We start from the raw sequence: 15,286 nt of genomic DNA on the forward strand, positions 1-15,286 counted from the left end.
GCCATGTCATCATTATTAGCCCCCACCCAACTGTCAGAGAGGAGGGGCTGAGTCATTAAGTGATGCTCCACGTTATTAAAAACTGCAGAAGTCAGAATCAGAGTAGAGGTCAACGCCTCTCCACGTGACGTGTCGTACATTTCTGCCGGGGGCAGGGCCTCAGCCACGCTGCCCCGGATAAATATAGAGTTATAGAGCAGAGGTGGTGGGTGGGTGTTTGTGGGGGGGTGTTCAGGGGCAAAAGCAGCTGCTGGTTTCAGTCGAACAGATTCAGCAACGCCAAACCATCACACTATAAAAAATGAATAAATAAATAAAACATCCATCAAGATCCAACATTCATTCATGTAAGAGAAGTCCCTGATCCTGAAGTAGTGGCTCCCTCAAAGACAGGAAATGTCGGGATGAATGTGAAACTGAACAGCACTGAATACAGAGATAAATTCAGGAAGAGTAAGTGTGAAGAACTGAACTAAAAAATAATTCTATTTAACTGCAGTCAGAGCAGAAACAGAAAATAAAAACACTGTTGTTTCAGTTAATGAAAATATGACAGTTACACTACAGGATATTAAAGAAAAGTAAAGTAAAACACACAATAACTTCAACCTCCTCTTCATTTATAGATGAATCCTCATCATCTCTAGGTAAGACTTTGCTTTTAAACTGTGTTTGGTCTGATTTGACTATTACCAATGCTTAATATGAACATTGATGCCATCAAGTAAGTGCTAAATTGAAGACATCACCCAACTGTGAACACTGTTCCATATGCAATTAAAAGACATTGCTGGAATAACAAGGCTAATGTCAAGGCAAATAAAATATAGCATTACCTGTTGCATTAGCCACTAACATCGGCTAACTAAAGGCTTAAAGGCTAAAAATATGCAATATCGCTCCCAGCTGGCACAGGACATCACTGTAATGTCAGAAAGACGTTTCTAGTTGGAAATGAAAATCAGGTTGACGTCAAAACCCAGCGTTGGCTGACTGACACTGTGACGTTTAGCATGTGTTTAGCAGATGTTGGGTTGGGTTGGGCTGATGTTTGTACACTCAGTTCATTGGCTGTTTGGGGCCAAATAGACTCAAACTACAGAAAGTTGCCTGTGTTATTAGCTCATTGTCAAAGTGTTATTTTGCTGCACTTTCTAAAAACACTTAAGCTAACCCGACCCTCCACCTCCTTTGAGACTGACCCCTTACGTGCAAGGAAGTCAGGAAAGCTAATCCTCTCAGAATTTAGGGGGGCAGCTGTAAGTGTGATATTTTTAACACATCAATGTGTGTATTTATGGCCAACACACATTTTCTAACACATTCTTATTAATAGATGACAAAGCAAGTTCATGACTTCCCTGTCATGCAGTCAAACTGAGCTAAAGACCAACAATTAATCACTCCACTAAATACAGCAGAACACTTGAGATGTGTACTGTACACTTAGCAAATAACTTGTGCTCAGGATAAATAAATCATTCAGACGAGTGAGTGTTAAAATAGTGTCACTCTGACACTCCTCACACAGTCGTCTCTATAAAGAGCTTCAGATCTCAGTCTCAGTCAATGTTTGGACTCTGCTCCCACAGGGAAAGTAAAAAGGGCAGAGCTGCAATGTTTAATCCCCGAAAACATTCCAGCACTGTGTAATCAGACCAGACAACTGTGGCGTCTTTGCATCTGTCACTGCAGAGCGAGTGAGAGTGACTCCTAAGCCGCTGCTGATGTACATGTTTCGCAGCTGCTAGCATGAACATGTGAGTAAATAACGGAAAATTATGAATCAATGTGCGTGGGTCTAACAAAGCAGAGCAGGACTTGGGTGGGGATTTCCATCCTCCTCCTGCTTTGCTTCTTCCCCAAATGTCCGAGTGTCGCCTTACAGAGAGTTTTTATTTTTGGCTGTGGGGGGGGGGGGCGGGGGGGCGGGGGGGGGGTTCGTGTGAGTACTCCCCTCTGAATGTATCGCCTGGCCCACATCCAGATGAGGGCTGAATTCAGGTTCCCTTTGGATCCTGAAGCCTTTTTTAAAAGCGGTAGGTGGAGTTTCCCTTCTCCCCTGTCCCCAGACCTGAGTTTGGGTCACAGCGGTTGGGTGTTGCCACTCTCCAGTCTCCCTGCTGGTAACCCCAACAGTTCTGATCTCCCTCCCCAAACTAAACGACACGTCTGCTAATTTTAAGCAACTTTCAAACAAATTTGAATCAAGAGATTACATTTTTTTTACATCGAAACAGTGCAATGGATCAGCACAAGTATCGCACGGCGGGCGTCCAGGAGAAGCTGGAGATCATTGGGGTGGAGGATGAGGCTGGAAACCCCATCAGCGCCCTGACCATCCTGTCGCTGCTGGAGCGCGTGGCTGGCATCATCGACAACGTCCAGTCCTGCCAGCAGCGCATGGAAGAACGTCAGCTGGAACTGGAGAACAACATCAAGACCATCCAGGGCGATGTCCTGAAGCTGGCCAAGGACCACACCGACACCAGCGGCACGGTGGAAAAGCTCCTGCAGAAGACCCGCAAAGTCAGCGCCAATGTCAAGGAGGTCCGGACGCGCGTTGAGAAGCAGAACGTACGGGTCAAGAAGGTTGAATCCACACAGGATGAGCTGCTCACCCGCAACAAGTTCCGCGTCGTCATCTATCAGGTGAGCAGAGGTTTGGATGCAGCTGATGAGTAAAAATGTTGTACACTAGAACTATCTGGGTTCTGAAGGAGTTTGTAGATGTAAGAGATAGAATCAGGGCCAATAAACTGGAAGTACCAAGGTGCTTGGATTTACTAGTGTTGTAACTAGAAAAACTGATGTTTGGACAGAACTTTACTAGACAAATAACATTAATGAGCAAAGAGGCACACTGATGAATATACGTACAGTACAGTAGTTATGTAAAAGTAGCCATTGTTATTCCGACTTGTTTTGTGCTTAGGACAAAAACAAGCAATTTGAAGACCTCTGTTTGGGCTCATTGAACTTAAAGGATAATTTTATAATTTTTCTAGTATGAAATTAAAAATAATATTTGATATATTCCAATATGAATTTGGTGAGATCATTCTAATGAGTTGAAAAAGATAAAACATTCCCACTGTATTAAATTATGGTTTGATCCTTTTCTTTCTTTGTTTTTTTGCTTGTGAATTCTTGCACAATTTTGCATCTTGTGGTCACCAGGCATAAACACATGCAACCTGTGATGCGTCACCTTAAGGGGTCATGAGCCAAGATTATTGGTCACAGCCCCGCTCATGTAATGGTGCTTCAAAGTCACAGTGAAATGGAAGTGAGAGCATCTTTAGCTATAGTAATGTGATGCATTTCCCAATGACACTGAATATGTGTGGAGAGGGGAGGGGTTAAAATTAAGAGAGTGATTGAATCAAATCCTTCAGATTTGATTGGATTGCGCAACAGTGGGTGTGGTTTAGTAAATACAATGCAACGTGGAGCTTTGTACAGATAAAAAGGATTTATCGGCCACGCTCTTGGAAATTTACATAAAATTTTTGGAGGTTGCTTCGATGGACAAACAACCAGTGTTTTCTTTAGGACTCCATCCCTCTCAATTAAATGCTTCAATTTTAAGAGAGAAGAGAGAATCTCAGAAGTCGAGGCAGAGCAGCTCCACTCTGGATTATCAGATCCAAGGTCCAGTCCAGGTTTCCGTTTACGAAGAACTGGAGCATAATTAGGTTAAGTATCAAAAGTAAAGTAGATTCATTCCCTCAGGCGGTACAAACTCCCTGCCAAGCGGCGAGATCTTAACTCAAATGAACTCTGGCTCAATTCATTAAGCGGTGGCCGCAGCGAGAGTGGGGGATGTGAGGAAATGAAGGGTGGTTTCATTTCAAACACTTAAGACCCATCGACTCCGTAACACTGGCAATTTATAGTAAAAGTATCCTCATTACGCTGAGAGGGCACACTTTCATCCAAATGACTTTAATCAGGTCAGGTGAGACGCATGAAAACAAAACGATTCACTTCAGAGTTTCAGTGGTAATCTGAAACACTCCGACGAACTCTCAAATTTGGAGGAACGCAGCCAGTTAATTGCTTTTAGAAATCACAAGCCTGGAAAGCAGAAACATTTGCATTAAACAAATCTTCCTGCCGAGTCGTGCAAGGTCGTGTCTCCAAACAGACACGTGATGCAGAGAGAGGGAGAACACTCCGAGGCGGTGGCGTTGAAGAAGTCATTGCTAAAGAGATGGACAGACTTTATAACAGCATTAAATTGGAGTTCTGTGGGATTTCCTGTGCGAGCGGCTCGTCAGATGACAGACAGAAAAAGACATTTGTGTGAACTCAGAGGACTTTAATGGTGATCAGAGACACTGTACATGGCTGCAGGCTAATTACAAATTCATCTGGTAATGAAGCTTTGTACAAAAAACCCTGTGTCCAAACTATTTCAGTTGACATCATGCTCACATGTTGCATGTCCTGCGTCACTGTCGGTATCCTTATTACCTCCGCCAAGGAGGTCTGTTTGTTAGTCAGCAGGATTATGCTGAAAGTACTGAGCCAATTTGAACGGAACTTGGCGGAGGGATGGGGCACGGGCTGGTGACGAAGCCAGTAAATATCATTTACTAGGAATTTGAAATGTTTGCTGTGAAGTCTGGTGCATGTTGTTTGACATTTGCCTTGGTCGAGGTCTGCACTTCTTTCTTCTTTCATAAAATGATCATTTCCTGTTAAGTACTGAACTGTGCTCTGACGCTTCTCTCCTGTGAAGGGCAACACTTTCTCCACCATGTCAAATATAATGTTGACGTTGATCTACTATATCCAAAATATAAAGTTGATAGTAAAGAAAGTTAATCATTGGAGACATAGGTTTATTAATTTAAGGGAACAAATGAAAATTCAGGAATATAATTTTTCTGAATTGAAATGATTAGGATCATAATTTAGAGATAATGATGGACGCCTACCTGGTTCAGCAAGAACAAAATATCTTGATTTGTACAATGTATACAGTGTATTTCTGGTGACACTGCAATGATTTATTTAGCTGTGCGCATCCCAGCATTCAACAACAGTCCCTTACAATGACCTTAATTATTAATTTGCATCTAAAAACACATCAAACATATTCATCTAAATAATGGATTTTTCTGCATAGGTTAAGCAGATTTTATTTTAAAATTTATAAAATAACATTCCAAGTGCCCCTTAATCCGTACCTTTAAAGAAGTGCAGGGATTCATCACAAATTTGAGGTTAATAAATGGATTAATTAATGGGTTATGATAAATTAGAGAGGTTTGAATGGATTATCCCCAGGATTTAAGGGATTTTTAGGCTGTAAAATTCCATTAGAATTTACCAAATAGCATAACCTTTTTTCAATCTCACTTTTAAGGAAATTTTGCCCTTTAATTAAATAATCCATAAAAATATTTAATTTTAATTTACCCTTAATATTTTTTTGAAATATCTTAATCAAACCACGGTTAATCTGTAAAATAGTGGAATTTGAAGATGGTGACAGTTTTAAAGAGAGTGGAAGACCAATACTGGATGTTGTGTATGGATTCTTTTTTCAGTTGTCTACTGACAACAATAAAATCTTATAGTTTGTGCCTCTAATCTTTTCAATCGTTAAGAAATTTAATCAGCATTTTCATTCATTTCTTCCAACATCCAGGCCATTACAGCAATGAAACTAACCCCAACTCTTACTGAATAGAAACCTTGATGGTATTATGGATCAGGGATAAGCTCCCTGCAGATATAAGTTCAGCAGTCAGTACTTGATGCTGTCCTCGTTAATGTCCAGACTTCAGAATAGTAACCGGAGCGCTATGTGCTGCTAACAGCTGCTGTGGATCCGTGACAGAGAGAGAGACTTATTCTGGGATCACAGCATTCTCCCCCTCCGCCAGCAGGGACACGCTATAAACTGCTGTCAACCAGAATCATGGTCTGACGTAGCAGCTTATCACAGGGGTCAATGAAAAGATGGTGGGGGTGTTGTTGGTCAGCCTAACCTGCTGCTGCAAGCACTGCCTGAAGATACTGTAAGATACAACTATGATAATGCCAGACAAACTAATACAAAATAATGTAATTTAATGCAGTGTAAATATATATAAAACAAGGCAAATTAAACTGAAGGAACTGATTTCTTTGGCCAGTAGGGAGCAGTGGAACAAGCATATACTGTACATAACCAACGTATAGCTGTTATGTCATCAAACAGCTGCCGACTTCCACATCCAGAACAACATGATCATTCCACCGGAGTCTTGTTTGTGTCCACCTGATGAATGTAAATCCAATATTCACTCTCCTTTTAGCTCCTCACCATCCAGCTCCTGAGAGAAATATCTGTCTCTTTCAGCTGGCAGGCAGGTTTAGACTGAACCTGACAGTAAATCTACTGCCAAACAGAAACTATAAGCTAAAAGAGGCTAAAACGCTCTGTGGTCTTTTGTCACTGAGCTGAATTAGCTGTTAGCAACTCCTGTTTGCGGTGTAGCCAACGATGTACAGAAAGCTGTCACTGGATGAATGTGATACTGAAACTGAAAACTTAAAAACATGAAGATTCTTAGGCAAGTTCTGATATGGATAATAACTAGGTGGACATCAGACATAATGAAGAGTAAGCCACACTTAAATCAACATATGTTTCAGGGCTATATGTTAAGATATGACTGGACTATGGACCCCCATTGTTTCCCATTCAACTCTGCAGCACCCCCCTAAGGAGACCCCTTGGTCTATGTCCTGCAAAATGTCCGTGTCTATTACGATGAGATGAATCTTACGATGAGTAGAATTGGAGAAGATCAAATATAAGTTCGTCAGTGAGCAGTAACTGATCTGCTCTGTTTGAGAAAATACACTGTATGCTCACCTTTTTCAGGTAAAGTCAGTTGTACAGCGCTATGATGGCTCACCTGGCAGAGTGCATATTATCAGTGTTAACTCATAACCACGGGTTTGAGTCCGCCCCGTGGCACTTCTTTCACGTCATTCTTTCTCTCACTGTTGCAATCAGAATAAAGGCAATAAGTATTTAATTAATTGTATATTGCCAACTGCAGTCTATATTATAATCTATGTTAGCCTATATTATACATTAACCAATGTAGGTAACAAGGCAATAATCACCAGATTGATCATGCTAATAATCCATCCATTGACCCTAGTTTCCGAACACAGACATGAAAAAAGGGATGTGAGTGCAAAAAGATACTTGTTGGAACAGTCTTTTGGGATTCTGTTTCTGGCCATTGGAAATACATTGAAACAGTTAAGATTGACAGTTAGCCAGCTGCGGAGCAGGCTAGTTCAGTCGTATCAGTTACCATGGTTACTGAGCAGGGAATCCAATGAGCCAAAGTAATGGAACGCTGACTTAACAAAATAAGCCATGATTTTCCTATCCCTATTTTAAACTGTGAATTAAAACCAAACGTCTAGCGTTGCACTTCTTTTGGTCAGAAGTGAAGCTAAGACCATCTTTTTTTTGTTGTTGTCTCTTGGCAGAGAAAAGGTTAGCTGGCTCACTCATTGGTTAGGAGTTCATAACTGGGCAGTAAACTAACAAAAACAAACATACTCAAAGCCCCTCAGCCAGAACTTGAAAAAGAAAATGTTTAAAAGTGGAAAGTGGAAAAAGTGAAGATGTCCCCTGACTGTCTATAATGGAGTTCACACAACAATATCACAACCTCTTATTAAAATGCTTTTGATTCTTTTGACCTTTGGACCCTTACAAACTAAAGGAATACAAATAATTGAGCAACAGATAGACAATAGGACTTCACGACTCCTTCAAAGGTAGGGAGTCATCATTTTATCAGTCAGCTTTCACCTTAGTTTATTACAGTGCAACAAAATACGCGAAACCGGGACAATCCCCCTTTATTAAAAACATTGGATATTTTAATGTTATATTGACCCCGGTTGTCTCCGGTTTTCATTTCAGGTCTGGTCACCTTAGGCTAAACACATCCTGGATCTCCCTTCACACTGGACACAGACGTATAACTGATATCCATCGTCTAAAAGATTTTTGCTTCTTAAAATGTTTCTTATGTATGTGCACAGTAGATACTCCCTGTGTCTGCTGGTCCACACTTTACAGTGTCCAGGTTTAGTTGAGTCTGGTCCCGGGCGGCTCTGGCTTTCTCTCTGTCCTGCCTGCAGAGGAGACAGTTGCGGTGTTGAGTTTCCTTATGACTGATGTGCTGTCGGTTATTCTGAGGCCTCCGTTCATCTCCTAATATAGAGCTTCAGCTGCAGTCGTTTAACAGGAAGCAACAAGCGGTTTGTTAGAGACAGTCGTCGCCAACGGCTGAATAATGAAGGCTGGGACAGTTGGGCAGTAATAAGAAAAAGATAAATGGCTGCTGGTTCACACTCCCAGGGCCACTCCACCTCCGCTGTTGTTCTAAACACCAGACATCAGAGGACAATGTGCAATTTTAGAGAAGTTAATGGGTTTTAGTTTATTATATTTTTGCTGTGTGGCAACGAGGGAGGCTGAGCAATGACAAGTTATGACTTCAAATGTCTGCAGGCAAACACACGATTAAAACAAGAGGTCAACCAGAGAACATTGCTGTAACACTGGACAACAACCTGCATCCCTGTAGAAACATGTCAGAGGCATTGTTTGATTTTTAATATGGATAAACTTTATTTCATGGTCCTGTATTTTCCAGATAATTAACTGGAAATTCCTTCATAATTTCCTAAAAATTAGCTGGTCATTTAATTTAGCTGTAAATTACTGTGAAAGGAAAGGTCTATGCAGTTTGGTTCTAATTCTAAAAAAGATGGAGAAAGGCCGAAGTGAAAAATAGTTCAAAAACAGACGTCGGTTTCCATCAGGTTCCTAGAAAGACAAAACAAAACTTCTTGAACTAAAGTTTTATCCAACTTTTTACTCCCTTCATATGAACACATCAGTTCATACCTTTTGATTGTAGTTAATGATTTGATGTGTTAACTACATTTTTTTTGATCAGTTAATCATATAGTTTAGACCCAGTTGTACGGTGGCCCTGAGCGCTCAAAGCACTGCAACTAAAAACACATGCAAACAGACAAAACACAAACAAATTCAGAAAACATCTTCATCAATTTGACAACACATGTGCTGCAAATACTCACAACACAACACAACATGAAGTGTTTCCAGGGGACACTAAAAAGTGATGAACCTGGCTGGGACGCACTTAATCAATGCCTTTAACTTCAAAAGTCACAATTGGGCATTGAACAAGTGTGTCTGAGTCATGTTCCATATCTTAGACCTCTCTCTTTAAATTAATAATGAATAATAATGATAATTAATTAATATTTAAATGTATTCTTAAATTAATTTTTTTAATCCAACGAACAGACAAAAAAAGCCAACTATTTAGTCTTAGTATGATAAAAAAAATAAAAAAAACCTGAGAAAACCATACAGCTACTTGAATATTTTCTGCTGTGACTGTAAAGAATTACTGCGGGCTTTACATTTCACATTACAGTTTTATATGATAAATTAAAAACATAATTCCCAAAAGTGAAGTGGTTCTCACTAAATATTTTCTCAGGTGTGTTAATAGGACGCGGTGGAACAATGAATTATGTTACATTTACCCAGACCCAGGCTAGCTGTTTCCCACTGTTTCCAGTCTTTGTGCTAAACTAAGCTAACTAGTTGCTGGCTGTAGCCACACCCAAACATGAGAATGGTAGAATCCAACCATCTACTCCTCAACAAGAAAACTAATTTTTTTTAACCAATATATCAAAAGTTCCTTTAAAAGTTCCTTTAAAACTTACTTAGCTAGTAAAAATGAACCTCAGTATCACTGCAGTATGTGGAACCTTTGAAAACTCTGGGATGGTTCATGTGTGTGTGTATTAACATAATTACTGAATTAGTTTCAGATCTCAGTGTCGTACATATGATGATAGTTCAGGTCTTGAGCCTCTCTCTCTCTCTCTCTCTCCCCCTGCATCACCACCACCCCCCGAGGTTATTAATACAGGCATCGACCCACATTCGCTGCCGCTGTAATTATTGTGTCATTCACAGTGTCTGGACGTGCTCTGATGACTCCTCCCTGATTAATGAGTGTGATCGTTGCAGGTGGCCGCAGCTTAATTAGGATTAATTGGCTTTCACATCCAAAGTCACCTGTAGGGCGCAGCAGGTGGAGCAGGTTCCTCCTGGAGCTGGTTTGTTTCTGTTGGTCGTCAGGGAACGTATGACAGTCCTGCATTTTTGAAATGATAAAATAAAGGTTTGGTGTATTTTATAAAAGACAAAATGCAATCTCATCTTTCAAAATGTGTGTATACACACACACACACACACACACACACACACATATATATATATATATATATATATATATATAAATGTGTATGTGTATTCCAAGACTCAGACATATAAATGCACCAGCTAATCTGTAAATGCACGAACCACATTTCCTCACAATCAAGCCAATAGCTGTTGAGATATTTCAGTCTAAACAAAGTGGTGGCCAGATCATCACGACCCCCGCTGCTAAAACCAGACGATGCCATTATTATTAGTGCCACGGGGGCTCAGCTCCGAGGCACTCCTCTACAGCTAGAATAGCTGAGAGGAGTGCCTTCGGGCTTATTATTATTCTTCCGCCAAATTTTGGCAGCTTTGAGAAACCCCCGGTAATATATACATCAAAATGTGCGTCTTGATCCCGAAAGAGGTGCTATGACTTTTGGTGTTAAAATTCCAATTTTTCCCAAAGTTATTCCAAAAATACTGGGAATAAATAATGCATTAGGAATGCATTGGAATTTTCTTTAGAAACCCACAAAATTTCACCTTTTTTCTACAAAATTTCACCTTTTTTCTGAGTCACCCAGCTCTCTCATACCTGCACGTAGAAATGAGATTCAAACTATAAAACGGAGGAAAACTTCTGCTCTCTCCAAAACACAACAACTGTTTTTACATAACATGTAAACTTTTCAAACTATGAGCACTCAAAGGAGGAGTGGAAATCACTTTTTCTTCAAAGTTAGAGTGACAGCGTCAGTTGGCTAGAGTGCGTGAAGCAGTAAAAAATAACCTTTATTTTTATTTTTAACTCGAGCTCACGGCCAAACCGTAAAAAGGAGACAAATAATTCTTTCTGAAAATGTAGACATAGTTGTTGGGATTCATAAAATGTAACTTTGACAGGCAGGGTCTGCACAAAATTTAAACAGGGGTGCCGAGTCCGGCAGCAATACCTGTCTCACTCTCATTGACACCTAATGTAATCGTCTTTTTTTTCAAAAGAATCTCACTCTGTCTTCGCACTGAGCTTACTCACTCATTTTAAGGAATATCTGAATAAAATAGAGACTGTAAGAAACTTCTGGCTTCAGTGTCTGTCACGGTGTTTTCGGTTTTTGAAAAGAAGTAACGGTTTTCTCATAATTTGCAATTGTTTTAAGCCATGTAGAAGCCAAATTCTGGGCAGATTTTCACATTGCCATGGCAACGGCAGCTCCTGACCTGTGTGCGTGTGTGCGTGCCTAGCAACCAGATAACCAACTCTCCAAGCTCCGCTAGCTTTACATTAGCCGCATGTTAGGTCTTAAATTACATTTAGTTAGGTCTTAAATATGTAAGTCCATTTACTGCTTCCTTTGTTGCTTTTCTTTTTGTTTTGTTAAATGAGTGAATGAAGTTGTGACGGTCTCCGCTGAGACAGAGGAGAGGAGAAGCTACTAGCCCTCTCTCGCTGTCACTTCTAGTCGCGTTGCTCTCCTCCCCAGTAATGTTAAATTTAGCACCGAAAAAAACATAATAGTGGTAATTTAAATAGCGGTTCATGGGATTTATTAACCCTCAGGGGTCCCTCTGTCCTTTTTTGGACATTTTCTTCACTTTTCTTTTTTGATTTGCTGATCATTTTGGCTGTGTTACAGCTGAAGGTATGGATTTCTGCAAGAAAGTGTCTTTTTTGACATATTTTTAAAATCTAATGTCAGTTACTGTTACAGGTCTATTATACACTGGTAACACATTTTGTACCCTCTGGGGTTCCTCACGTCCAAAAAAGGACACACAAAGAAAATGCTATAAAATCATCATATATCAATATTTTTTTCTGCTTTTTTTTGCATACATCTCTTAAACCACTTCAGTTCTGCTCAAACCTACCAAATGTTTATTAGTTTTCAGGATTTTAACCCTTTAAATGCCAGTTTGAAGACATGTTTCCTCTTGTTTTATTAAAAAAAACAACACAGAATATGAGATATTTCCCACATAATACATGATGGAGGGATGTGACATTGTTTTATATCAGAGTCTTTTATATCAAGATATTTCTCAAAACCAGAATATGATCAGGGTGACTTTTGAACACTGGAAATAAATCATGTACTCATCCCGGCAGTAGCCCCCGTGGCACTCAAAATTTCCCTGGAATTTTCTAGTTATTATTATTATTATACCACCTGTCTTGAGTTACAGGTGTCGTTGCTGCCAGTGGCTTCCTGTCTGAATGAGTCTCAGTTACTTGTCCCCAAAATAGAACAACTTGATCTCATTAAGATGGCTGGTGTGTTCGCAGGTCGGGTCTGACCGAGCATCTCAAAGGAATATCATGTTTTCCATCTCAGCTTCCATCATCTCAACAAGAAGCATAGTTTTTTATTCCTAATGCACAGAAGAGACAGATGAGAAGATGGTGGTATTGGTTTTCTAGGTCTGGGAGGTTTTGTGCAAGTGCAGCCGCAAAATCTTTAAAGAGCAAACAAGAAGCAAGAGGATTCAGATTCAGAGCTTAGATTAGAACGATTAGAAATCCAGCAAAAAACGTATTTAATGGGAAGATCCTGTTCTCTTGATCTTGATCTTCTCCAGAGTCAGATCTGTTTCAGATGGATATCAGTTTCATCTTCATGTGTCCAGTACAGATACAGGTCCAGTACGTGTTTAGCCTAGCTTAATATTAAAAGTAAAGGAGGGAGGAAGCTGTCCTAAATGTCAGAGTATTCCTTTAAGGGGTGAAATGAATGGCTCTGCATGTCCAGGTGTTTTCAGATAACTTGCCTGACCGAAATGATATTAGGTCAGCAGCTTTAACGTAGTGAAGGAGTGGAAACACCTGGACTACAGGTGTGCAAGGCCTTTAAGTCCAATGTGTTGTCTAGGCTCCACAGCAGCAGCAGCAGCTTCTTCAGTCCTCTGTCAGTGTCTTAACAGGACACGTTCAGCAACAATGCATCTGGCTCAGACACGTTTTGGCAGTGCTCACGGCTCAATACCAAATCAATACAGCTCTGCACTTACACTACATTCACGTCATATCCTTTAAATCGTAATTAGGAGCAGCTGAGTGGGAAAAATCATTCATGTTGGCCTCCAACTTTGTAATTCTAGGATGCGTCCTGGTTGATGAAAAGACCCACAGACGAGTCAACAAACTGATGGCTGCAAATTCACCAACGCTGGCCAAAGTTACATCCACATTAAATCCAGTATTTACACTTCAGCTCATTTTATAGCAGCTGTTTGTTTGTATCTGGTTTCTGCTTCAAATCTGTAACACAACAAAAGAAGCTCATTGGAGCTGTGTATCTGCTGTGACCACAATTAGCGCCAGAGCTAACAACCTTGAAATAATGTGTTCTCCCCGTTAAGACATAAGAAAACAGATTTGAAGCCTAAAAAGACGCCTCTGGTCATGGTTCATGCATTAAGTGCAAGGGATTTTCGCATATTGCAAGACATATTGGAAAAAATATCTACTGTAGTAAAATCTATCGTCAAACTTTATAAATGCAAATTTCTGTTTTAGGCTAATCCTGCAATTAAAACTCCACATTTCCCTCTTCTCCTGTGTTTTACTTGAAGTGTTGATCCATAAGAAGATATATTTGTGGTTTTAAGAACCAAAAACCATCTCAATGTAGTTTTACATCTCCTCTTTCAGGCTTCTCTCTGGAGCTCTTGTAACAACAGGTCAGTGAGCCAATCAGAAGAGAGGAGGCTCTGAGTTGAGCTGACTTTCTGACGTTTTCTGAGTGATCCAATAAAAATGTAGCAGGTAAACACTCAGAGAAACCAAATCCTGCAAGGTTGGATGGTAGGTCCCGGTGGGCGGGGCTTGGGGCATGGCTGAGGGTGGTGACTGTTTTGTTGTGACATCACAAAGCTCCAGAAGTCCTGACGGCTGGTTTTAAGGCTCAGAGATGTAAATGGTATAAACAGTAAATGGTTAACAGTCTGAGGGTAGGTTTTACTGTCCATCCATGCTCTGAGGCCTTTGTTGTTTCTTTCTGACCTTGTTTTTGGAAGTCCTGATTTCCCAGTCGGCTCTTCCATGGATACCTGGAAACAACAGTTACTAAAACTGCTGTTCAATCTGTTTTCTCATCTGTAGGGTGAGACGGAGATCCCATCAGTGGCCGTCACCAAGTCTCCTAAAGGAACCGGCTTGGACGGACTGGAGATTGATCCAGACTCCTACGACATCCCCGCCGACCTCTCCTCAGATGAAGAGTACCTGAGCGTGGAGGAGACCGACTCCTCACGAGCCGCTCGCCTCAAGAAATCGGTCGTGAAGAGCACGGAGACCCTGAAGGCCGCATTCTCCAAGGAGAACATGAGCAAAACCAAAGACAACCTGGGCACCAAGTTCCACCACCTTGGTGAGAAGGTGATGCCGCCCGAGCGGAGGGAGAAGATGCACCAGGCCGGTGAGCGGCTGAAGCAGTCCGGCGAACGGCTGAAGGAGAACATCGCCAAGAAGGCTCCGAACAAAGAGACCTTCCGCATCAAGCTGAAGAAGGAGAGAGCCGTCGGCGAAGGCCAGGAGGGCGCTGAGGCCGACCCCGAGCTCCACACCCACGGTCAGGCCGAGGAGTCACCGGTGCCGTCCCCGGGGGTCACCTACACCGAGGTCGGCCTGGAAACCAAGAGGGAGGGGCCCGTGGAGGAGTCCAGTGCCACCCGGATAGGATAGGAGGATTACAGGAAGTAGATCGAATGTGATAGGACAGCGCTGATATGAAGAGAAGGCGGGACACTTTTGGAAGATTTAGAGAGAAGGTCTGTGATTGGTCGACAACAAGGATGCACATTTTAATTGGTTTGAATGTTTTAAAACAGAAGAAGTTATTGAGATGGGTAAATTAATACATGATATTTATTAAATCAGGTTACTCCATTAAATGTTACGTGTGACAGTTTTTAACAGTTACATAATTCAAACCTCTTGATCTGATACAAACTCAGACACAAATGTGAGAAACTTTATTTGTGATGCAC

General features: G+C 41.0%; 1 protein-coding gene across 1 annotated transcript; it reads left to right on the forward strand.

Moving 5' to 3' along the window:
* Positions 1-2,244: 2,244 nt before the first annotated feature.
* LOC111233837 (caveolae-associated protein 4a-like) lies at positions 2,245-14,981 on the forward strand. The gene is made up of 2 exons (XM_022761742.1): positions 2,245-2,652; positions 14,400-14,981. Exons 1-2 carry the CDS (start codon positions 2,245-2,247, stop codon positions 14,979-14,981), a joined length of 990 nt encoding a protein of 329 aa, XP_022617463.1.
* Positions 14,982-15,286: the final 305 nt, after the last annotated feature.

Source organism: Seriola dumerili, unplaced genomic scaffold (assembly GCF_002260705.1).
Source record: "Seriola dumerili isolate Sdu_G_001 unplaced genomic scaffold, Sdu_1.0 BDQW01000432.1, whole genome shotgun sequence".
Classification (NCBI taxonomy): domain Eukaryota; kingdom Metazoa; phylum Chordata; class Actinopteri; order Carangiformes; family Carangidae; genus Seriola; species Seriola dumerili.